Source organism: Bubalus kerabau, chromosome 6 (assembly GCF_029407905.1).
Source record: "Bubalus kerabau isolate K-KA32 ecotype Philippines breed swamp buffalo chromosome 6, PCC_UOA_SB_1v2, whole genome shotgun sequence".
NCBI lineage: Eukaryota > Metazoa > Chordata > Mammalia > Artiodactyla > Bovidae > Bubalus > Bubalus kerabau.
Window position 1 is genome coordinate 55,651,957 of NC_073629.1, and position 26,561 is coordinate 55,678,517.

The 26,561-nt window shown below is 36.7% G+C and overlaps 1 protein-coding gene across 4 annotated transcripts in view; it reads right to left on the minus strand.

Annotated features, from left to right (window-relative positions):
- PKN2 (protein kinase N2) overlaps window positions 1-26,561 on the minus strand; it is a 157,650-nt gene that overhangs the window by 109,214 nt on the left and 21,875 nt on the right. For 2 of the 4 annotated variants that reach the window (XM_055585258.1, XM_055585257.1), the window contains exon 1: window positions 23,743-24,176. The exons of 1 other annotated variant lie outside the window; for it this stretch is intronic. In XM_055585258.1, the coding sequence (XP_055441233.1) occupies window positions 23,743-23,790 (48 nt within the window). In that variant the 5' untranslated portion in view covers window positions 23,791-24,176. Of the gene's footprint in view, window positions 1-22,884; window positions 23,099-23,742; window positions 24,177-26,561 lie in introns of those variants that run through there. One more of the 4 variants, XM_055585260.1, reaches the window with a different exon arrangement.

Here is a 26,561-nt window from a genome sequence, read left to right on the forward strand (position 1 = left end):
ATTGAACATTTTGACCAGGCCCCATAATGCTTTGAATACAGAAGGTGCTCAGTAAATATTTATTGAATGGAGAAATGGCTTTGAGTGGAGTAAAGTTGACATACTTCAGTGAGAAATAATACCTGAGTGGAAAAGAAGAAAAAAGAATTACCACTGAAGTCATCTAGTACAGAAATAAGAAGTACTACATATTTCAAGAACGAGTCAAATTTTCTTTGTATGTTATGTAAATCAGGCAGCAAAAGGTGACATTTACGGCATAAATGTAATTTCTAAAAACAATGTTAAAAATCAATGCTTCATATGTTTAAAGGGTTTAGACTACTTTATTTGGAAAACATATACTTTATTCCCATCGATGAATTATGTCTGATTACTTAATTAAACTACATTTTAATCACAATTTAAAATTGGTAATTTTGAAGTGATATGACTATCATATCACAACACATCCAATTTCACATTCTCCAAAATGAAAAACCAACTTTTCCACTGATATAAGCAGTACCCCAAAGTAAGATAAATAGTTACAATAAGACTTTGAACTATCTTATTCTTTATTACTAAATAGAACACAGCTTATAAAATGACATACTCCATTACGGGTGGGGTTAGATAACAAAAACCTCCAGAGAGCCAGTCAATAGCCATAACTAGTTTCCTTATTTCTATTCACATTAACACAAGAACTACAAGTTGGACAGGTTAAACCACAAACACCGTAGTTAGAGGATAACAGGTAGGCTATTACCGCAAATCTACAGAATGGCACTAAGGCATTATGTATCAAGGAAACAATAACAATAATAATAATTTGAGATTCCCCTCCTCACTCCAAGTTGTCAATCAGCATTCGTGCTAGTCATGCTACTGAATGTAACCAAATGGCAAGTAAGTTTTCTTCTCACATACTGTCTGATAAGCTAGATTTTCTTCAAATACACAAAATAAGTTAAAATGATTCAAAAGAAAAATGTAAAAACAATTATTGATCCAAGTGCTGCAGCAATTCAAATGTAAATTATTCATGGATTACTTTTGACATTATCTAAAGCACCCTGGGAAGAACAAATGTAAAATGTTAGAGTTGCTTTCCTTCAATATTTTGGTTAATAAAACAAACAAACAAAAAACCACAACCAGGGAAAATTCAGAATGAACAATAAGGAAGTGAAACTCACCAAACCTCTGTTAGGAGATGTCATTAAAATAGTGAGATATTTTTCATACTCAAATTATTTTTCTCATAAGCAATTACCCCAAAACAATAAAAGCATAAATACACTAAAATACTTGCACACAGATGTTTCTAGCAGCTTTGCTTTTTGGTTTTTTTTGGCCACACAGCATGCCAGATCCTAGCTCCCCAACCAGGGATCAAGCCCATGCCCCCCTGAAGTAATGGCATGGAGGCCTAATCACTGAACCACTAGGAAAGTCCAACTTAGTAAGTAGCTTTATTTGTAATCAAAAGTTGGCAACAATCCAAATATCCATGAACAGGCAGATAGATAAATTGTGGTATATCCACACAATGGAATATTTCTTAGCAACAAAAAGGAACAAACTATGGCTATACACAATACCATGGTAAAATCTCAAAAATCACTACAGTGTAAGAAATTATGTTTTAAAAAAAAGTACACACTGTAAGATCCGTTCATGTAAAACTCTAGAAAATGCAAATAAATCTATACTTTAGAAAGGGACTTCCCTGGTGGTCCATTGGTTAAGACTGCCTTCAAGTGCAGGGTGTGTGGGTTTGATCCCTGGTCAGGGTGCTAAGATCTCATCTGACTTGCAGCCAAAAAGCAAAAAACATAACATAGAAACACTACTGAAACAAATTCAATAAAGGGGCTTTAAAAATGGTCCACATTAAAAAAAAAAAATCTTCAAACAAAAAGAAAGAGAGCAGTTTTCTGGGCCTGGGAACTGAGGAAAGAGTGTGTAATGGCAAGATCACAACGGGTCAAAAAGAAATTTTGGGGGTGATAGACATTTCATTACGATGATTGCTTTCATGAGTAACAGTTTCATGAGTGTAGAGGTGTGCCAAAACTATATCAAATTGTGCAGCTTACTGTATGTCAATTAGATCTCAACAAAGAAAGGTTTTTTTAAAAAGAGAAAGCCTTTTAATTATCTTATTGCCTTATCGTAGACATGGTTATATTTTCCTTTTATTACATTCAAGGTTGTTTATTAAAAACCATATTCTACTCGAGTTAGTATACCTTAGTTCTAGTCTTGATTCCCTTACTTAGTGATGGCAGACAAATCACTTAATCTCTCTGGGTCTCATTTTTCTTATCTGTAAAATTAGATTAGGCTAAGTTGATATACTGTTGGCTAAATTGGTATACTGCCCTCTCACTTAATACTTTATAGATCTATAGACTAGACAAGATGCCTCAGCTTTCTATCACATTATGTTGTTCTAAAAATTCTATAGTAAATCAAATCACATCTGTGATGGGGAAAATGTTTATTACAAAATTCAACAGTACACCTCTATAATTGTTTAAAATGTTAAAATATGAACTATACACTGAAAAGAGCATAAATTTAGATTTAGATAGACCTACTGTCAAATTCCAGTTAGGCTAACTTGCTATGTAACATAAACAAGTAATTTTATTTCTCTGTGCCTATACAATATACAACAGCCAAGATATGGAAGCAACTCAAGCATCCATCAATAGATGAATGCATAAAGAAGGTATGGTGTGTATATAAATATATCATGGAATAGAGACTGAAGTTTGATCCCTGGGTGAAGTGGAGGAGGAAAAAAATAGGTGAGCGAAATTAAGAAATATAAATTTCAATTGCAAAATAAATGAGTAATCGGTATAAAATGTACAATTTGGGGAATAAAGGCAGTAACTATGTAATATCTTTGTATGGTAACATATTCTAACTAGACTTATTGTGGTCATTATTTGAAATGTACAGTAATACCAAACCATATGTTGTGTAACAAGAACTACCATATTGCTGTAGGTCAATTATACTTCAAAAACAAGCAAACAAACAAACTTATAGAAAAAGAGATCAGATTTGTGGTTACCATAGGTGGTACCACAGGTGGAGGGAGAAGGAAATGGATTATAACATAAATGAGGACAAGATATAATAAACATGATGAATATGATTAACACGGCTCTGTGTTATATATACATATAACATATACATATACACATATACATATATACATATACATATACTGGTATTAGAGTAAATTCCTAAGCATTCTCACCAAAAAGAAAAAAAATATTTTTCCTGTTTCTCTTTAAGAAATGAGATGATATATGTTCACCAAACTTACTGTGATAATTATTTCATGGTGTATGTTAAGTCAAATAATTATGCTATATACCTTTTAACTTATATAGTATGACATATCAATTATAGCTCAATAAAACTGGAAGAAAAAACTAAAATATAAAATATACAAACAAAAGCACTGGCTTAGACAGCCCTAGTTTCATATGCCTGTTGAGCTCACTTGCTGTGTAATATCAGCAAGTAATTTTAATTCCCTATGCCTCAGTTTGTCATATGTAAATAAAGAAAATAAATTAATACTTCATAGAGTTATTGTAAGGATCAGTGAAATAAAAAGGGTAAGATGTCCAGCAGATGACTGTCACATAACAAGTGTTTAATAAATGGTAATAACAATGATGAAACAGTGCTTTAGGTTATAAAACTATCTGCATGCTTTAGGTTTTATTGTAATACATGAAAACAATTACCATTTATTAGCATAAATTAAAATAACTACTACCACTTTAAAAAGTATCTCTCACTATAAATTTTAAAAGGCAAGAGTTTGCTTACTCATCATGAATGAGGAAGGTTAGAGGACACTACTTACTGAGTGCCCATCTAAGTATGGGGCACATAAAGGAGGAATACATGCTCTATTTCATGTAATCTACATAAATAAACCACAGAAGCAGAAGGGGGAAAGGAGTGCTGGAAGGTAGAGTGGAAAGTACTGCTACTTTTACATAAGACAATCAAGGAAATGCTCTCTCACAAGGTATTATTTAAGAGGGTTTTAGAGTATTTTAATTCACAAAACATTTTTCTACACAAAATATCAGTGCATTAGCCAAAGATTTCCCTGGCTAAACTACTTAAGAAGTCCCTTTAAAGTGATATATGAATGAACAGACACATAATACTTCAAACACTATGCTGCAAGTTAAATTCTCCCCCAAAAAGATTCAGCAACTATTAAATAGAAAAAATTTTCAACTGAAACTAGGATATCTCATGAAAACTAAGCATTTGAGAGCTTTCATTTGCTTTCCCCTTAGCTCTCTGAGTTAAAATATCTTTCATTATCCAAGAAAGAAAACGCATAACTGATGAAAAAACTTTAAAAGTGGTGAAATCTGCATATTTCAAGGAAAAGGAGTAAATATGATATAAAGTAGAAGGCTTTATTTCTTACAGTAGTGTTAGACTCACAGTGAAACTGAGTGAAAGGTACTAAAGCTATTTTTTAAAAGTTTACATTCTTTACATCTTTTTGGCTGTTCATCTCAAAGAATAAAAAACAGTACAATGCCTTATTTCTTGAGCTATTGACCAAAGTTTAGAACCAGCAAATATATCAAGGCCAACTTCAACTATTAAAGTATCTGCCTGTCAAAATAGGAAAAAAACAAGAAACATAATTTGAGGCAGCCTTCAGAATGAAAAGTTTTCTTTAACTATCCCTGCCTGCATGCATTTGGTTCCCATTATCCCACTCTCCAAGAACATCTTTTCCTCTTAATAAAATTCCACCTATCCCTGGAGCCAGTTTAAATTTCACCTCCTCTCTAAAGTTTATCTTTAAGTGACCACTCCCCTCTCTAAAGTCCTATAGCAACTGCCTGGACAACACCCTTAGAAACTGTGTGACCTCCAGCCATGATTTACATGTGGCTAGTGGCTACCATCGGAGAAGGCAATGGCACCCCACTCCAGCACTCTTGCCTAGAAAATCCCATGGATGGAGGAGCCTGGTGGGCTGCAGTCCATGGGGTCGCGAAGAGTCGGACACAACTGAGTGACTTCACTTTCACTTTTCACTTTCATGAATTGGAGAAGGAAATGACAACCCGCTCCAGTGTTCTTGCCTGGAGAATCCCAGGGACGGGAGAGCCTGGTGGGCTGCCATCTATGGGGTCGCACAGAGTCGGACACGACTGAAGCGACTTAGCAGCAGCAGCAGCAGTGGCTACCATATGGAACAATTACCATAAGGATATATGACATTTCTACCATCCCAAGAAGTACTACTGTTCTAAAGGGTAGTAGCCAGGTCCAATGTTTACTTGTATACCCTATAGTTCTTAACATAGTACCTGAATATGGTAGGCACTTCAATATTTAATTTAATAAAGACAAATTACTGTACTCGAAGAGAGGGTCCTAAAAATGTCTTGTTGAAGTCTTTCAAAAATTTAAACAAATATTTTAAAATTTAGAGCATCTCTCCTCCCAAAAAAGCAATGAGAGAATGGAAAAAAAAAGCATGGAAACAAATGACCACAGTCAAGAAATGATTGCTGCCAGTTGCTTTTACACTTGTCAATTCCACGTTGCGTGTATGTTCTTTACACTCAACTGTTTCACTATTTTGTTACTTGCCCAGACAGTGAAGGCATATTACTTGCGACCTCTGCTCTAAACTCTATGGACATTTAAAAATTATTTTTTATTGAGTAATATAAGAAATAATTTTGATCAGTTTTCTAAAGTTATAGTGCACTTAAAATTGCATGGCCAGTTTGACACATAATCCTTTCAACATTACAACTCCTTAAAATAAACTGTTCTTTTTTGTATAAATGAAAAGTTCTGAATAAAAAATTTTCGTATGCTGTCTAGTTGGCAATGCCTAATGACTGCCTTTCAAGGAGTCTCTCAAATACACATCTTAATAATGCAACTTTTGTAACTAATTTTTTAAAAAGTTTCCTTTGAGGACTACTGAAACTAAGAGGTGCTTATTTTAACTTCACAATAATACCAAAATTCATTTGCTTATACTGATAACAATAGCAGACACACAACAGGCATGCCTATTGACTGAATTAATGAATTCTATCCTTGTCTAGATATGAAAAAAATTGCTTTAAGCACATCAGATAAAAATAAAATGTTAATGTTCAAATAGTGAATTGTGCAATTCTGGTTTTATAACTCTTTCCTGAACTCAATGTATATTATTTGTAGGTGTTTTATGGTATCTACATATACAAGATTTAAAAAATTATCTACTTTCCTCAGCTTCAGCCACTTCTCATTACTGTACCAGCTCATTAACTGTAACTATAGGAAGCCAAGCTATTCACAGAAAAACAAAAAGTTTCTGTTTTACAAAGAGCTGGAATGTGAACTGGTATCCTTTCTTAGTCCAACTTCAATAATTAAGCCTAAAAAGATACCTATTCCAAAGTTGCTTATTGTCAATATCACTCCATTCTCTTTCCACTAGATAAGAACAAACACTGCCTAATTTTTTGCTCCTTAATATTAGTTCAAACTAAAAACTGTTTTCAAATTAGTGCAATAACAGTTAAAAGTTTTGATATAAAAAAAGTCATTTGATAGACTTTGAAAAATGAAATTAGATCAATTTCCCATTTACTTCTGAAAAGAAATATATGAACCATTATTCATAAGAAATGAGGAATTTTATTTTTGACTTACAGTCTTTCAAATAATATACTCAGAATTAATAAAATTTTTTAAATTACTATAAAAATGCTAGATTTAAATAAGTTCTCAAGTTCAAGTAATTATTCAGCAATCAAAATAATTTCTAAACATAACCAGTAGGTTAAAAAACTGTTTCATGCATTTAAAAAATATCCTCTGATATATTTTTAAAAAGTAATCTAAAAAGACAGGTCAACAAACTGGTATTAACGAACACACACAACGCAGAATAATAGAAGGAATGCTAAACACACATACACACACCCTACTTGCCCCCTAGTTTTCTAAAGATGGCATTTGAGACTGTCAGCAAAAAAAGAGAAAAGCTTCATCTAATTTCAATGACAGTAAAAATGCTTAGAATACAGTACAGAATTTCTAGTTAACAATATTGTATAGCATATTAGAAAGTAGTTAAGAGCAGATCTTATGAAAGTTCTTATAAGAAAAACGTGTAACTATGTGTGATAGTGATGTTAACTAATTTATTATGATAATCATTTAGCAACATATACTGTATCAAATCATTAATGTTGTATACCTAAAACTATTACACTGTTATACAGCAATTATATCTTGATAAAAAACACAATTAAAATTTTTAAACATAAAATTTCTAGGATAAAGCTGTTTTAAGATTTCAACATGAAGAAAAACTGGAAAAATTACTACTAATCATCATATGCTGTCTTCTACACCTGAGATTGACTAAACTCCCACTCTTAAAAGAGAACACAACACATATTGTCCTAAGAGAATGATGGACACAAAACAGCATTTCAAACGCAATCTATTTTTCTGAAAATCTCTGATATATATAAATATATATGACACTTTATACATTTTTAATGTATTAAACTTCTAAGACATTAATTATTTACTTCCCTTGAAAACCAATTTACTTAACATTCATTCAGTACAAAGTACTTTAACACTTCCCCATCAGTGTGAACCAAAACCTCGACTCACTGTAAAAAAAAAAAAACACAAAAGAACACTATCTTTAAACAGACGTAATTATTTCCTAAGCAAAACGAAAACATTTCTTTATTCAAATACAAATAAAAATATTTCCATAATCCACAAGAGACTTTTCTGTTTTCCTTAATTTAAAAATATTAAAATAGGCCTATGCATTCATTATATAGTACTATTCCACAGAATTTTCTGTGATGATCAAAATGTTCTTTATATCAATGCTTTTCTAAGGCAGTCACTAGCCACACATGGCTACTGAGTACTTAAAATGTAGCTAATGCAACTGAAGAATTAAATTTTAATTTTAATTAATTTGTTTTAATAGCTACATATGACTAGTGGCTACTGTATTGAACAGTTACAGCCTATCAAATGATCACAACTAGGTATAATACCTCAGTGTAAACATATGAAGAGAAAGCATTAAAGTAAGCAACCCAAGTGTCCATTAATGGGTGAATAAACAAAATATGGTATATACATACAACAGAATACTATTCACGCTTAAAAAGGAAGGCAATTCATGCTACAACAAAGATGAACCTTGAGGACATTATGTGAAGTGAAATAAGCCAACCACAGAAAGATATACACTGCATAATTCCATTGATATGTCAAATTCATAAAGACAGAAAATAGAATAGTTTTTGCCAGGACTTGAAGAAAGATGGTAATGAGAAGTTAGTGCTGAATGGTTGCACAATGTCAGCTTTCTAAGGTGAGAAGAGCTCCACAGATGGATGGTGGTGACAGCTGCCCAACACAGTGGATAGACTTAATGCCGCTGAACTTAAGGCACACAGGAATTATTAAGATGGCAAATGTCATGTACATTTCACCACAATCAAAAAACTTTTCAAAAGCATCATAATCTGACCAAATAAGTACTTCTGATAAAATAGCTAACTGGAAATCTAAAGTCACCAAAAAAGGGAATACCGTGCTTCCTACACATGAAAACATCAGATCTGCTGAGAAAAAGCTATAGTAAGCCCATAAGGAATAAAGGTGTATTAGATTAACCCACTAGAGCCAAGAGCTGAGCATTCTACTTCTTCAGGATCTAGCTGGACAGAGAGTATTGTCTCTTTTAAGAAGGCACAAGGCTAGACAAAGTAAAGTCAAAGTTGAGTTGTAAAGTACTATCTATTTTGTTGTTTGGTTTAATTTGGTTTTAGGCCCTGGCAATAGAGCTGGCCTTGGGCAAGTCACATAATGAGCAACAAGAAAAACAAAACAGAAATACATTCAGTTAACTGTACAGTTATATTTAACTTTTTTAGAAGATAACATGAATTCTATTTTAGTAAAAGGGCATAATAAAAGTACAGCTCTCAGGTTGTAAAGAGCCTAGCAGGGAAAAACTAGGGTAGAGATGAGAATACTACCACTAATGAGAAATTGCTTAAGTGCAAGATAGGAGGATAAAATTAATGTAGATAACAAAAACAAACAGATCATCTTTTTTCTCACACATCTATTTGAATGTATTTAGGCCCAAATGCTCCAATCACTAGAAATATTAAACCATCACAACAAAATATTTTAGGAAAGTTATTAGATGCTCAAGTGGAAAAGGGTGTATAAAATGAAGCATGTATAAAAATTTTAAAAACTTTTATATTTAAAGCAGTTTGTTACTATATTTGACCCCACAGTCAAAAACTAGAAAAAAGTACAGACTAAACTTTAACATCACTTATATGAATAAATATATTATTCCTTTAAATGATATAAAACAAACAAGTATTTTTTCAGTGCACTAATGCATCTCATGCACAATGAAACACTTTGCAGGTTGATATTGTGGGTAACATGACTGGCCCATTTTAACATAATTTACATAATATGATTCAACCTCATTAGTAATAGCTTCTTTAAATGATTTTTAAATTTTGTATATTTTAAATCATGATAAACTCTCCAGAAGTTACATACTACTGCTGCCGGCATCACTACACCTCTACAGTATTTTTATATTACAAAAATTCTACAGAGGACTTTGATACTACCATGAATACTGATAGCTAGTTGGAAACTATATATTACCTTTATAGTTCTGTTCTCTTGAAAAAAAAAAAAACAAGCATTTTTAAAATAGCTCTAATAATGTTAACCATTTTTAGGTATACTAAAGAAAAAAATTACAACTTTAAAAGTTAATGAACTAGAATTGTATAGAAGACTAAAATGAAGGGTAGGAATCAGAAGACAACAGTTCATGTTAAAGCAAGCATTGGCTGAGTAAACATGAACACCTGTAAACTGGGTATAATAATCCCTCCTCATGCCTAACTAAAAGGATTAAGAATCAACTGAAATAATACATAGAACAGTGCTCAAAAATGCTTCACAAACGTAGAGTGATATTGCCATTAGTAATATTACTCATATTTTTTCAATGTTTTCCTCTTTATTTTATATGAGATAACTTTATAACTAATACTAGTTCCATTTCTATGATTACCATTACAGTATAGTCAAATACAGGCTATTCACCATCTGGCCAACTTCAAAGGAAAGGAAAGGTCCATTTTTTTAAGATTTAGTTAAGTGCTTTTTTTTTTAGGGATTTGATAACTAAAATAATTTTACCTTAGATCTGATACTTAAGATTTCTAGTCCTTAAAAGGACAAGCCAAAACTAACTGTAGAATTTTGTACAGAGTTTTATGAGGTTTTAACACAACGAAAACACACACCAGAAAAAAAATTATAGTAAAAAGAACTCTCTTGATGCCGGAGTGCAAAGACAAAATCTCCAAAGCAATAAAATGAAAAGTCAATTATGCTATCAAATAAGCAACAGACAATTGGACATTTACTATAACTTACACATCAAAGCTCAAGTATATTCAATTAGAGTTGATATTACTTATTAAAATTCAGAAGTCTATTACCACAAGTTTGTTTTTTCAATGCTGAAATGTACAGGACCATTTTGGAATTTGAACTATATAATCTTAGTTCAAATTTATAAAAAGTCCTCTGGGAAAGGACAAGATAAGAATCTGAACTTAAACTGCTTCATGAAATCTCTGAACTGTTTTACTGCTCAATATTTACAATGCATATTTTTTGCATGACAAAGAAACAGATTCTCAAATGAAAGCTTAATCCTGGAAGTTCATCATTTATCTATGATTTCTTTTATTATTCTTACACACCATACTTCAGCATACTGATACTTTAAATTAAGACAATCATGGAAACACATACACCTTTTAGACAGCTATCCACATTATATTCTACATGAAGCAAAAGAGGGAAGAAAAGGGAAAACAACCTATGAAGTATGACCAGTTCTCTAGAGCTTTTATGCCCAACTTCAGTCAGCCTGTCAACCACAAAACTTAAATATTTAAAGAAAAATGAAGTAATCCTAAAATATAAACTTCCAAGGGAAAGATTACTGTTTACTATATACCAGGAACTTTATGTAAATCATTCAAAAAAACACATCAGGGAAATGCACATCAAAACCACAATGAGATATTACTTAACATCTGTCAGAATGGCTAGCAACAAAAACAACACAAATAACAAAAAGAAAAATACTATATAATATCCCCTATTGCAGAATCTAAAGAAAAAAGATACAAATGAACTTATTTACCAAACAGAAGCAGACTCACAGACTTAGAGAAGGAAATTATAGTTGCCAGAGGTGAGGGGTCGGGGTAGGGGGAAGCATAGTTTGGGAGTTTCCGATTGACATGTATATGCTGCTTCAGTCACTTCAGTCGTGTCGGACTCTGTGCAACCCCATAAACAGCAGCCCATTAGGCTCCTCTGTCCCTGGGATTCTCCAGGCAAGAATACTGGAGTGGGTTGCCATTGCCTTCTCCAATTGACATGTATATACACTGCTGTTATTTAAAATGGATAACCAGCAAGGACCTGCTTGCTGTATAGTACAGGAACTCCCCTCAATATTATGTAACAACCTAACTGGGAAAACGATGTGAAAAGAATAAATACATGTATTATATAACTGAATCACTTTGCTGTACACCTGAAACTAACACAACATTGTTAATCGACTATGGTTCAAGATGAAATAAAAAGTTAAACAAACGTTGGTGAGGATATGGAGAAAAGAGGACCCTCTTAAACTCTTGGTAAGAATGTAAATTGCTACAGCTACTGCAGAAAACAGTTTTCTCAAAAAAACTAAAAATAGAACTACACAGGACCCAGTAATTCTACTCCTGGATATATATCCAAAAAACCCACAAAAGATTCAAAAAGATACATGAATCCCAATGTTCATAGCAGCATTATTTATATTTGCCAAGATATGGAAGCTATCTAAGCATCTAAGTGTCCACCCACAGATGAATGGATAAAGAAATTGTGGTACGTGCACGTGTTGCACACACACACACAAAGGAATACTACTCAGCCATAAAAAAGAATGAAATTTTATCATCTGTAGCTACATGGATGGACTTGAAGAGTGTTAAGCTAAGTGAAATAAGCCAGACACTGTATGGTGTCATTTACGTGTAGAATCTGAAAAATGTAACAAACTAGTGAATATAACAAAAAAGAAGCAGACTCTCTGATAGAACAAACTAGTGGTTACCAGTAGGGAGAGGGGTGGAGGTCGGGGCAATACAGAAGTAGGGGATTAAGAGGTATGAAAAAGGATACAGTGTACAACACAGGGAATACAGTCAATATTTTATAATAAAAAGCTATGGTTTCTCCAGTAGTCATATATGGATGTGAGAGTTGGACTATAAAGAAAGCTGAGTGCTAAAGAACTGATACTTTTGAACTGTGGTGCTGAAGAAGACTCTTGAGAGTCCCTTGGACTGTAAGGAGATCAAACCAGTCTATCCTAAAGGAAATCAGTCCTGAATATTCATTGGAAGGACTGATGCTGAAGCTGAAATTAAAATACTTTGGCCACCTGATTCGAAGAACTGACTCATTGGAAAAAGATCCTGATGCTGGGAAATACTGAAGGCAGGAGGTGAAGGTTGATGACAGAGGATAAGCTGGTTAGATGGTATTACCGACTCAATGGACATGAGTTTGGAACAAGCTCCAGGAGTTGGTGACGGACAGGGAATCTTGGCGTGCTGCAGTCCCTGGGGTTGCTAAGAGTCGGACACGACTGAGCGACTGAACTGAACTGATAAATGGAGCATAACCTTTAAAAATTGTGAATCACTATACTGTACACTGTAACTTACATACTGGGTTCCCCAGGTGGCTCACTGGTAAAGAATTTGTCTGCCAAGCAGGAGACATGGATTCCATCCCCAGGTCGGGAAGATCCCCTAGAGAAGGACATGGCAACCCACTCCAGTATTCTTGCTTGGGAAATCCCATGGACGGAGGAGCCTGCCTCCTCTGTCCTATGGAAATTCTGAATTCCTCAAGAATTTAGGATTATTATGTAATCCCATGGTAATTTAGGATCCCTGAATTACTGTGTACATGCTCAAAGGCTCAGTCATGTCCAACTCTTTTGTGACCCCAAGGACTATAGCCTGCCAGCCTCCTCTGTCCATGAGATTTCCCAGGCAAGAATACTAGAACTTCTCCAGTATTCCTCCTCCAGAGGATCTTCCCGACCCTCCAGCCACTTCCTCCTCCAGAGGATCTTCCTGAACCAGGGATTGAACCTGTGGCTCCTGTGACTCCTACTTTGGCAGGTGAATTGTTTACTACTGAGCCACCTGCTAAGTCACTTCAGTTGTGTCCAACTCTGTGCGATCCCATAAACGGCAGCCCACCAGGCTCCCCTGTCCCTGGGATTCTCCAGGCAAGAACACTGGAGTGGGTTGCCATTTCCTTCTCCAATGCAGGAAAGTGAAAAGTGCAAGTGAAGTCGCTCAGTCATGTCCGACTCTTAGTGACCCCATGGACTGCAGCCTACCAGGCTCCTCCGTCCATGGGATTTTCCAGGCAAGAGTACTGGAGTGGGGTGCCATTGCCTTCTCTGACTGAGCCACTTGGGAAGATCAAATTACTACGACTGAAGGTAATAAACTTAAAGTCATATACTGATCAACTGGCTCCACCTAAAGAAAAACAATAATGCAGTTCTATTCCCTCATAAATACCACAGCAAAAATAGAAGAAAAAAAAAGTTTAAAGTAATACACTTAAAATTTGGGGACTTTTAGGCAAAAGACTGATATTTATTCAACCTGCCTGCTAAGTCGCTTCAGTCGTGTCCGACTCTGTGTGCCCCCGTAGACGGCAGCCCATGAGGCTCCCTCGTCCCTGGGATTCTCCAGGCAAGAACACCGGAGTGTGTTGCCATTTCCTTCTCCAATGCATGAAAGTGAAAAGTGAAAGTGAAGTCGCTAAGTCGTGTCCGACTCTTAGCGACCCCATGGACTGCAGCCTACCAGGCTCCTCTGTCCATGGGATTTTCCAGGCAAGAGTACTGGAGTGGGGTGCCACTGCCTTCTCAAACTTTAATACATAGCTACTATGTACAAGTTGCTCTGCTCAGGACAAAAGGGTAAAGATGAAGACAGCATATATAGTTCTTTTCATCAAAGATTTTAAGCATTCAACACAGGAGAGAAGATGAGATAGAATACAAACAACTACAGTGGAATACAATGTATGGCAAAAGTCACGAGATAGAAAATAGCCTACTTAAGTTTTGAGGAGACATTATACATGACTAGGGGAATATAAGGGAAAAAATTAAAAAGCTGATTTAAACTATGTCCTAAAGAAGCATTCCAGTTGATAAAATCTAACAATATAGACAGAATATAGGTGAGAAAAAATCGCTAATCACAGTATGCCTAAAAAACAGGTTGTCTGCATGAAAAGAGTTAAGAATTAAAAGGTATTTTGAGGCCACAACAATGACAGCTTTCAGTGCTGAGCTAAGGAATTAGGACTATATCTCACAAGCAGTCAGGAGTCCCTGGAAGCTGCAGACAACTTCTCAATCTAGCAGTTGTACACAGTCTAAACAAAAACAGAATGAGACTGAAAAGGTAGAGGTGGAATATTGCAATCCAATCCAAATGATAATGAGAGTCCAAACTTACACAGTGGCAAAGTGATGAATGAATTCACTTCACATAAGTAGAAGAATCAACTGAATAAGCTGAGACAGCAGTCAAGTAAAAGTGACCAGTAGATTTTTTTAGTTTGGTCAACCAGGGAAAGAATGATCACCTTTAGGGATACAGAGAAGTCAGATGTAGTAACTGGTCATAGAATTAGTCATAGACATCATTTATTTATTATGCATTTGTTTATGCAAGCATATATTAACTATAAGCCATATGTCGGGTGCTAGGGACAGAAAATTGAGTAAGATTTAATTCTTGTCCTGAAACTGATACACATATAATTTAACAATTGGATACACATCCAATTTAACAACTGGATGAGTATTGATACATACTTGCCATATTGCATAATATATTCAATTACAAGAGTTGCAAAATAGGAAGCAGGCTAATTTGCCAATGTATCAAAATGCTACATGATCAATCAGTAAAATTTACTTATTTATCAAAAATGCACCTTAAGTTATAAAGTTTTCTTGATTATATGATATAAATATATTTATATATTCAACAAATGCATTTTTCTTAGTGGAATTTTAAGGAGTGCTCAATTTGTCAAAAAGCTTTTCAGGCAGACCATCAATAAATTTAACTAAAATAAAGATTAATTTTTTCATCAAAAGATACCACAGAAATGATAAGAACTGTATTTAGTATTCTAGATCTGTAAATACCAATAAATCCTGCAAGAGAAGACTATTTTCTATTTATATTCAATATTAAATCTGATCAACTACAGCACTTTATTGACAAGCTATGCATATAACTGAATAACCAATTCAGGAAAATGTAAATCAAGACCTAAATCAAGACCATGATAAGATCGCATTTTTCACTTTCCTCATCTGCAAAACATTAAGACAATACCAAATGTCAGAGAAGATGGATAAGCAAAGGATCTTTTATCTATTATATGCTGACATGAATATATATTGGCACCACCACACTGGAAGCTGGGCATTACCATGTGAAGTAACAATTCTACATGCTGCTGCTGCTGCTAAGTCGTTTTAGTCGTGTCCGACTCTGTGCGACCCCATAGATGGCAGCCCACCAGGCTCCCCCATCCCTGGGATTCTCCAGGCAAGAAAAGAACACTGGAGTGGGTTGCCATTTCCTTCTCCAATGCATGAAAGTGAAAAGTGGAAGTGAAGTCGCGCAGTCGTGTACGACTCTTCGCGACCCCATGGACTGCAGCCTACCAGGCTCCTCTGTCCATGGGATTTTCCAAGCAAGAGTACTGGAGTGGGGTGCCACTGCCTTCTCCGACAATTCTACATGTTGGTGTATAATTACTAGAAATTCATATATATGCAAGAAGAAAATATGCACAGAACATCCATCATTGTTCACAATTACAAAAACCATAAAATAAACACCCAATAAGGAAGAATCGGTGGATAAATATCCAAATATCCCGTAAGGGGAGAGCTGAATATTTTACTCATTGAAATGTTACACAGCAAATACAATATGGTTAAATCAGCAATATAAGTGAAAAATCAAGTTTGGAGAGACTATAAACAACTCAATAAGAGATATAACTTTTAGAATTATATGTCCAAGAAAACTGAATTCAAAGAAAGAGAATGAACACAGAACTCAACATGATGGTTACTCTGGATGACAAGAAAGTGGAGGTAGGGGAATGGAATAAAGAAAAATCATGTGTAGGTTAAGATCCTAGCTTTGTGGGGGAGTTAGGGAGTGTGTAGTGATTCCTGGGTGTTTATTACAATATATATAGATGGATAAGGATTAATCCAAACCAGTGTACCTAAGGTTTAATAAAAAGAAAAATAAAATCTGAAAATTTAATGAAATTTGTTCAATGAAAATTCTGAAACAGACAAAAGAAGCACCTCCTTAGAGAATTACTACACAAATAACTATAGCAAAGGGAAAACAATATGATTAATTGTAAAATACATAATTTCAGCACGCATATTGGGTTATAAGTATATTTTCTGCAATCTAAAATAAAATCTCAATTCTATAATAACAACATTCCAATAAATTAAGATTTTTGTAAGCCAGAGCAGTAAAGCTTCAACCAATTTTAAAAACTAAACATTGCCATTTCCTAAAATAGACAAATTCTTATAATAATGGTATATATTATGTAATTCTTATCTATCAGTTCATCTCTATAACATGACATCAACATTTAGATGTTGATGTCTAAATGATGTTACCTTCAGATGTTACCTTCGGATCTAAGGTATTTATTATCATCACCAAATACACTCCTCAGGCTTTCCTGTTCTTAATTTTTAACAGATAATAGTTATATATATAGTGTTGGAGAACTTTAAGGTTTCTGAGATTATGAAAAACTAAATGTGACAAGATAGCTTCATGTAAGATTTCATTAGATTAAAATTAAGGGAATCTAGACATGTATCAAAATAAATGTTCTCTATTTCTGCTTTTCTAAGACATTAGAAGCTTACTTTTCCATTAGTATATTTTTTTCCAGTCAAGATTTTACATATCTTTTTAAAGCTTTTAACTAGCTTTAACTTTCTTTGTTGCCAAGTTTGAACTCTGCTGTATATAACCATATTAAATGTCACATGATTTTGTCATACTCTAGAGTAAAATGGGTTTCTGAAAAACAGTAGACACTTGACAATTGTTTAACATAGAACACAATACTAGAAAATGATGCAAAATTAACTACTCTATTCATATATCATATATGCGTCTGGAAGTAACATTATTTTAAGTGATATTCATCTCTACAAACTACCACTCCACTCTTCCCATTTGTTTAAAAATAGACACAGAGGAACTACATGATAAGAGGCATGAAAATTTACTGTTGCCAAATTTAAAAATCAGAGAGGAGAGCCCAAGGAATCAGATGCAAAGCCCTGGGGCCAACAGAAAACACCTGGAAAGTGCCCTTCAGTTCAGTTAAGTTCAGTCACTCAGTCTTGTCTGACTCTTTGCGACCCCATGAATTGCAGCACGCCAGGCAATGGCACCCCACTCCAGTACTCTTGCCTGGAAAATCCCATGGATGGAGGAGCCTGGTGGGCTGCAGTCCATGGGGTTGCGAAGAGTCGGACACGACTGAGCGACTTCACTTTCACTTTTCACTTTCATGCATTGGAGAGGGAAATGGCAACCCACTCCAGTGTTCTTGCCTGGAGAATCCCAGGGACGGGGGAGCCTGGTGGGCTGCCGTCTATGGGGTCGCACAGAGTCGGACACGACTGAAGCGACTTAAGCAGCAGTAGCAGCAGCAGGCCTCCCTGTCCATACCTTTCCTACTTAACACTGATAACAGGACTTCCCTGGTGACTCTGTGGATAAGAATTCATCTGCCAATGAAGGGGATGTGGGTTGGATCCCTAGTCTGTGAAGATCCCACATGGTGTGGAGCGACTAAGCCCATGCACCACAACTACTGAGCCCACGTGCTACAACTACTGAAGCCTGTGCACCTGGAGTCTATGCTCCACACACCACAGCCTCCACTCGCGGCAACTAGAGAAAGCTCTTGAAAAGCAATGAAGACCCAGCGCAGCCAAAAACAAATACATAAAAACTTAAAATAATTTAAAAAATATATTGATCATTTGTGAATAGTAGGAGCTGTAAGGAGACTAGAACTAATCTCTATTGTACTAATTAGAGACAATAAGAAAACGTGACCATTTTAGAGCTATCATTTTATAACACTAGTTTCAGCACAAAGACTTATTCAAAATCAAAATATTTTGAGACAAAAACAGTCAATAAAACTAATTAGATCCATTTATCAAGAACTAGTGGCAACTTTTAACTTATAGTTATTTCTGTCTTAAAACTCTATGAACCTCATTTCTCTGTAAATTTCTAGTAAGTAATATAGGATATCGGAGAAGGCAATGGCACCCCACTCCAGTACTCTTGCCTGGAAAATCCCATGGACAGAGGAGCCTGGTAGGCTGCAGTCCATGGGGTCCCTAAGAGTCAGACACAACTGAGCAACTTCACTTTCACTTTTCACTTTCATGAATTGGAGAAGGAAATGGCAACCCACTCCAGCGTTCTTGCCTGGAGAATACCAGGGACAGGGGAGCCTGGTGGGCTGCCGTCTCTGGGGTCGCACAGAGTCAGACACGACTGAAGCAACTTAGCAGCAGCAGTAGCAGCAGCAATATAGGATATAGAAGGAAGAAAAAGTAACAAATCAGTATGTTGTATACCTTAAAATTACACATTATATGTCAAGTATCTCTCCCTCTTTTTTTTTAATAAAAAGGAAGAAAAAGAGGAAATGAACTCAAATGCCCTCGGACTCATACGTTCGAAAAGTTTGTCAGTTAACTGACTGATAGAACTATGAGACTATGAACACATTTTATTTTCTTTGCGCTTTTCTGCATTTTCCTGATTTTCTAGAATAAACCTGTATTACATCCAGTTCAGTTCAGTTCAGTCGCTCAATCTTGTCCGACTCTTTGCGACCCCATGAATCGCAGCATGCCAGGCCTCCCTGTCCATCAACCAACTCCCGGAGTTCACTCAGACTCACGTCCATCAAGTCAGTGATGCCATCCAGCCATTGATAACTTGAAAAAAGCTGTGAAACTTGTCTTACCCATGTGCCTACATTCTCATACTACATTCCTCCAACTCACACTGAAGTCTTAATCCTCACAACACAGACACTGTCTACTTTTCAGTATCACTGCAAAATAGATGTCACCTCCTAATTTCCCATCAAATGGGTAAAATTCCCTGGTATCTCAGACAGTAAAGCGTCTGCCTACAATGCGGGAGACCCGGGTTCGATCCCTGGGTGGGAAGATCCCCTGGAGAAGTAAATGGCACCCCACTCCAGTATTCTTGCCTGGAAAATCCCATGGACTGAGGAGCCTAGTAGGCTACCGTCCATGGGGTCGCAAAGAGTCAGAAAGACTGAGCGACTTCACTTCACTTCACTTCATATGTAGATTTAACATAACTAGTGCAGAAATCCTTTTGAACTTTTAAAGGGAATATTCTGGGGACAAGGGATTAGCTATGTAAATTAAAGAGAACTAAGTAATCATAAGCAACTTCTAACAGTCAAGACATCCTAGGTGACAAACTGAACCTTTGAATTAATGTATTGAGTACTTACTCAGTGTCATATGCACAGCCTGGTTACATAGCTTAAATTTTTAAAGCAAAGTTTATCTTATGGATAGTCTACAGAAAAATATGAAATCTTTTGGAAAGTTTTGAGCAAACGTTTGACAACTTTCATCAGAAACAGTAATTTTAAATGAAGAAAACCTGAAAAAAAGGTTATTTGTACTGTTATTCTTTATAGAATGCTACACCTTATTTGCAGTAATAAAGTACTGTCAAATGACCTAACTAAATGTGGAAATCACTTTTCCTTGTTATAGAGGAACCTAATAAAGAGAAGTTTAAATTAAAGTTAGCTTTGTTTAACTATATTCTGGGTCAATTTTTAGAAAGTTCACATATTTACAACATCAGAATACAAAATATTTATTTATGGGTCCACATATTACAAATGGTATAGTGGGAAAGATATAAATCCAAACTCAAGCTCAAGACTTATAGTGTGAACATGAATGACTTACTATTTCTGAACTTAAGTTTCCTGATCTGTAAAATGGAAATAACAACATTAACTGTACTGGATGGTTTTCAAGATTATATAAAGTACACAGGGTACCAAGTACATTGCTTGACATAGTGCAGATAATCAAGAAATGTTTTTGTACTTTCCTGTAGAAAGTGAAAGCCATATCCTGTCATCTTTATGCCCTCTGATATACCTTTGGTAGCTACTCAATAAATGTTTCTTGAAATGAATCCCTGTAATTTAAGACTAATTAACTCAACCTTCCACTTAAGCAAGTCACCTCTACCTAAACAAATTCTGCTGAGAAGGGAACTTGATTCCCAACACTTTATTAACCATTCTGATGAAGATGAATTTCCAATAATCAACCAGGTAATTTTATTAGTATGCTACTCAATATTTGAGTCTGCACTCTACAAAATTACTGTCGTAGCCAAAATTTTCATTTTGAGATTCTTTATATAGTTTTCATTCAGTTTTTGTGGTATTAAACTTTAATTTCTTTGGCTTTACAAAAGTATCTCACTAATTTTCCCACTACACTTCAAATAAAAAACAAGAGAACAGGACATAAGTTAATTATAAGAGATAATTAGAAATTACCAACCAAGTTTATATTTTTTAACAGCCTATTTTTGTTTTTACCACAGCAAATATTCTTCCTTACACATTAAAGCCTCCAGCCAAAGTTTGTGTATACTTTACTAATGATTCCTTGCTGAATAAGCCTCCTAAATGACTAACAAGAGTGAAGAATATTACATTATACAAAAATATTACAGTAATTAACAAGACTGGTTTCAGGTTTTCTTTGTCTTTTCATAACCAAAAGTTACTGGTTTCATCTCAAGTAGTAAAGTATTTCAAATTCCGTAATATAATTTGAAAAATAAATTTTTAAAAGTTGGATATACAATATTTCTAAATAAATATCAATTTCATTAAAAGAGGCTGTAACATGTAACTGTCAGTGAGATAAGGGAAAGTAACAGTTTTCAACTAAACAATTTAAAATTTTGCTATACAAATTACTATTTAAATACTTAAAATCTGTACAGCAGAAAAGCATTAAGAACCTCACATTAAACAACTTTTCAATTTAAATAAATTCAAACAACTTAGACAGTTTTTAAAAATTGGTTCTCCAAACAAGTTTGATAAATACTTGGTTACTATATTCTAGTTTCATAACCCAATGAAATAATAGAATGTCTGAACAGATGCATAATACTTGTGAAGCAAATTTTATCATGGTTTATCTTGAGTGCTGATATAAATACTATTCTCAATTATTTTAATAAACATGATAAAGTTCAAATGCAATAACCTTTATTAGAACTAAGAATCAAGTATACCAAGAAAAATGCCCTGGATATACATGAGAGCCTATCAGTAACACTTTTAATAGAAACTATGCTTTTTCTGGAGGGAGTTATATTTTAGTTTATTTAAAAGTTTAGCTTTAGATTGGATGTTCCCCTAGTTTGGTCCCATTTTTAAAATACTCATGTTTAAATATTCCTATTTATTTAACATGCTTCCTTGTTACTGTAAAAAACGGTCTTATCAAAAGTTCCTAAATCTTATATTTTAATATAGATGAAAATATATTTTCACATTCAGTGCTAAAGTAAAAATCTTTTATGTCAACTCTCTATAAATACAAATAAGGATACCAAATACTTTATGATTCTGAAGCCACTCTACTCAAAGAAAATTCTCTTGTCATTTCCAAGGTTTTTTTCAGTCATTAGTAGGCTTTTCATATTTCAAGGCTAGATAATGGAAAGCGTTTCCAATGTGCCTCAAATTTCACTTCAAAAGCTCATGTAAAGTAATAAAACAAATTCCATTCATTTAGCAAACTGGTATGTTGTAAGACCTCCTTAGAAAAAGCTAAGAGTAATTAGAACACTATACAGCAACATGTTCAGTAATATGAAATTCAGCTGTGCGTTTCTAAAGGATTCCAAACTCACAAAGGTGCATTGATACACCTTACTGAAATTTCTATTTTTTATGGAGGAAATATCAAGTATTACAACAGTACCGTCAAGCTTACATCTAAATGCACAATAAACCAACTAATACAGGATTTTACCGAAAAATATATTTAAACAGCAAAAAATGTAGAAGCAACTGAATTTTGAAATCAAGAATCAATCCTTCAGGATGCCTAGATTAAGCCTTCTCAAAAAAGTTAACTGCCCAGCACACACACACACACACACACACAAATCAATGTAAGTGGGCTATTTTTTTCTTCTCTTAATTTCCATCTCAATCTTTAAGTAGCTAGAAAACGACTATATTTAAACAGACCAAAATAAGTTTAAGTCAGAGAACAAGCATGAAACTTTAATCCAGATGTAAACATCTCTGGTACACTCCAAAGTAAAAAAATAAACTCTACAAGGTAGCGCACATCATAGAGGTCTAAAAACAAAAATCATGCCTACATCATCAAATATTTAGCTGGAAAATGGAAAGAATAATATTGCTACTTAACGTGGACTTAACTAATTAAGCGATCTATTCTGTTCTCGTCTTCTGCAAGCATGTGGTGCCCAACATTTTCCCTGAGTCGACTGCTTTGCCCTTTGTAAACAACTTCTGTAGCTCTTTTTCTGGTATTCAAACGAGGGAAAATGAAAGCCTGAAAAGCATCAGCATCTGGGCTTCCGGATCTGAGCAGGGGAGTAGTTGAGAAGGGGACCTGTATCTAGTCGTTTAAAAAAAAAAAAAAAAAAAGAGTGGCCCGCAAGATAAAAAAGAAAAAAAAATCTAGTCACCTGAAGAGGGCTGGTGAAGTGAAGCAAGCATTTGGTGAGATACTTCCCCCCACTCCCTTTTTTTTTTTTTTTTTTCTTAAAAAAAAGAAAAAAAAAACTTGTCTGGGGGCTGGAAGTTACGGGGGCGCTCTTTGTGCGGAGTCGGAGGGGAAGGGGAGGGACGAGAAAACAGCTTAGGAGTCATTCAAAGGAGTTTAAGGAGCGGTGTTCGAGGGAAAGGCGGGGCGGGGCCCGGCCAAGAGGAGGGAGGGGGCGCCAGGGGTGTCCGCGGGCGGCTCTGACACTAAGAAGGGGGCAGCGGACTGGCCGCCCCCGCACCGGGTGAGAGCGGAATTCGGCCGCAAGATGGGGTCCCTCTGGTGGGTAGAGTCAAATTAAAGCGGTGGCAGGCCAGGGCTCCGGCGGGGCCAAAGGCTCTGGCTTCAGAAGGAAGCGGCTCCCGAGTGACATCCCCGAGTTTCCGCACTTAGCGGGTTAGGGGCGCGGCGGCCACACGGCTCCCCACGGCCCCCTACCCGGAGCCAGACCCTCTCCTTCCCTCCCTCTCTCCTCCGCCACCTCCTCGCGCCCGGGCCGCGGCCCTTACCTGCAGTTCGGTGAGCAGAATTTCCCCCCGTTCGGGATTGGACGCCATTGCGATCCGCTCTGAACTCCGCACCTGGACGCAGCCGCTGCCGGCGAAGGGAGAAGGCGGGACGGGATCCGGGGTGGGGGATGAGGAGTGGGGAGAGAAAGAAAAAACCTAGGGATTCATGGAGGCGCAGCCCCTGCTGGAGGCGCGGCTTAGGTTCATGGAGAGCGGCGGGGAGCGAGGGTACTCGTAGCGGGCTCCCCCTCGCCGCCCGCCGCCGCCGCCGCCGCCGCCGCCGCCGCTCGCCCGCCCGTCTGCGCCGGACTCCTTTGCTCAGTCGCTGCCTCTGGGCGACGCCAGGAGCCGCCTTAAGCCTCTCGGTGCAGGGCGGTGCGGCCGCGGCGGCAGCTCCTCCTGTCGCACCATTTGGCTGTCACCTCGTCGCAAAAGCGGCCTCACTTGGCGGCAGGCAGGTCACGTGACGGCCACGGCCACCGCCTCCCGCCGGGCTGGGAAGGTGGGGCGTAGGGACCCCAAGGGCGGGATGGCTTCCGACGCGACTCCGCGGCGGGGACTGCCATTGGACCCCGTTGGGGTGAAAAGGGGGGGAACGGCTTGGGCTCGCGTCTCCTGGGAGGCGGGAAATGGAAGAAGAAAACACACGCCCGCTTTCCTGCTGCGTTTAACGGCCCTGCCGAGAACGCTGGAAGTCGGGAGCATACTCCTTTTCTTTTCGCCAGGCCCCTTTCTCTTTTCTAGCCCAAGTTTAGGCCTAACGCAAAGGGACCCCTTTCTAACCTCCACAACACCAAACGTTTCGAGACTCAAATCTTACAGATTAGTCCGCAGCCCAAGCGATTAATCTTGCGTTTTGCTCTCTCTCCTGCTTTGCGCCGCTCCGCGACCAGTAAGGTGCTCAGCTGGTGAAACTTGGGTGTGGTCTGTACATTTCAAGACGTGTTAGCGGCTCTCGACCTTTGGCAACTTTTAATGCACGGTGTTTTAAAAATATCATTTCCCAAGCGCTGCACTATGGTATATGTATGTATGTGTGTGTGTGTGTGCTCACTCGTGTCGGACTCTTTGCAATCCCATGGACCCGTCGCCCGCCAGGCTCCTGTGTCCGTGGAATTTTCCAGGCAAGAATGTTGGAGGGTGTTGCCTTTTTCGCCTCCAAGGGATCTTCCCAATCCAGGGATCGAACCCTCCTCTCTTGAGTCTCTTGCATTGGCAGACCGATTACCGCTAGCACTATGGTTTGGCTGTAGCATTCCGCTGAGCTTAGAATTTAATTAGGTAGTTTCTTGAATTATTTAACTGAATCTAAAGTGAAGGAGGTGGGACGGTTTTACCTCATGAATGGGGAAAAGCCAGCTTTCCCTGGTGTAGTAAACATCCAAGCTAACCTGTCTATTAGTAACCTAGAGTTAGATAGTCTTAAGTTTGGGTTCAAGAAATGACACTGTAGTATTCAGGAATGTCAATAAAATCTCCGACCCTTAGCTTTTGTCTGAGCAGTGAATGGATATTCTAGGCAACTGGGTGACTTACTATATGAGACTGAGACACCTTGGCTTTGTTAAAAGCTATTTAAGGAAAGTGATAGCGATTGTTTAGTTAGATAGCTACTTGAAGGATGATTTCATTAGCATACTTTTTAAGTATGCTGTCCTGAACTTTTATTGCTGCATGTAAGATCTGTTGGGCTGATGCTAGGGTTTAAGTTTATCTTTTTGTCTTCTAAAGTCTAATGCATTTGTTTTACAAACATTTGTTGAAGGTCTAGTGTTCTTTGATGTTTTCTGAACTCCACATGATAAAGATTTTTTCTGATAAGTATTTCAAACGTTTAAAAACTGATCATATGTTTAATACATTGGGATTTCCAGGTGGCTCAGTGGTAAAGAATTCGCCAAAATCTGCCTGCCAAGCAAGAAATGTGGGTTTGATCCCTGGGTGGGAAGGAGCTCTTAAGAGAAGGAAATGGCAACCCATGCCAGTATTCTTGCCTGGGAAATCCTTTGGAGAGAGGATCCTGGCAGGCTATGGTCCATGGACTCTCAAAGGCTTGGACACTACTTAGCAACTAAACGGTAACAACATGTTTAGTACATTGATTGGTTGAAAATGATAATTAAAATATATCAAATACTTGGAAAAGCCAGAACGAATGTGCTCCCTGTAAGAGCCAGACAGTGTTCTAGACCCTGGAACTACAGCTAGGATTAAGAAAGTCTTTGTCCCCAAAGTGACTGAGTCCTTTGGAGAAACCAACTTGTATCCAAAACTGTAATGCAATTTTATATGGCAATTGTGAAATGTTGGGGTCCCACCAAATTCAGATACATGTGTATGTATGTATATATACATATACATATATGTCAAATTCCTCTGTTCATGGGATTTTCTAGGCAAGAATACTGGAGTGGGCTGCCATTTCCTTTCTTCCCAACCCAGGGGTTGAACCCATGTCTCCTGCAAGTCTCCTGCGTTGCAGGCAGATTCTTTACCAGTGAGCCACCACGAAGCCTGAGTTTATGCTAAAGTTTTGCCAAAAGAATGCACTGGTCATGGCAAACACCCTCTTCCAACAATACAAGAGAAGACTCTAGACATGGACATCACCAGATGGTCAACACTGAAATCAGATTGATTATATTCTTTGCAGCCGAAGGTGGAGAAGCTCTATACAGTCAGCAAAAACAAGACCAGGTGCTGACTGTGGCTCAGCATGAACTCCTTATTGCAAATTGAGACTTAAATTGAAGAAAGTAGGGAAAATCACTAGACCATTCAGGTATGACCTAAATCAAATCCCTTATGATTATACAGGG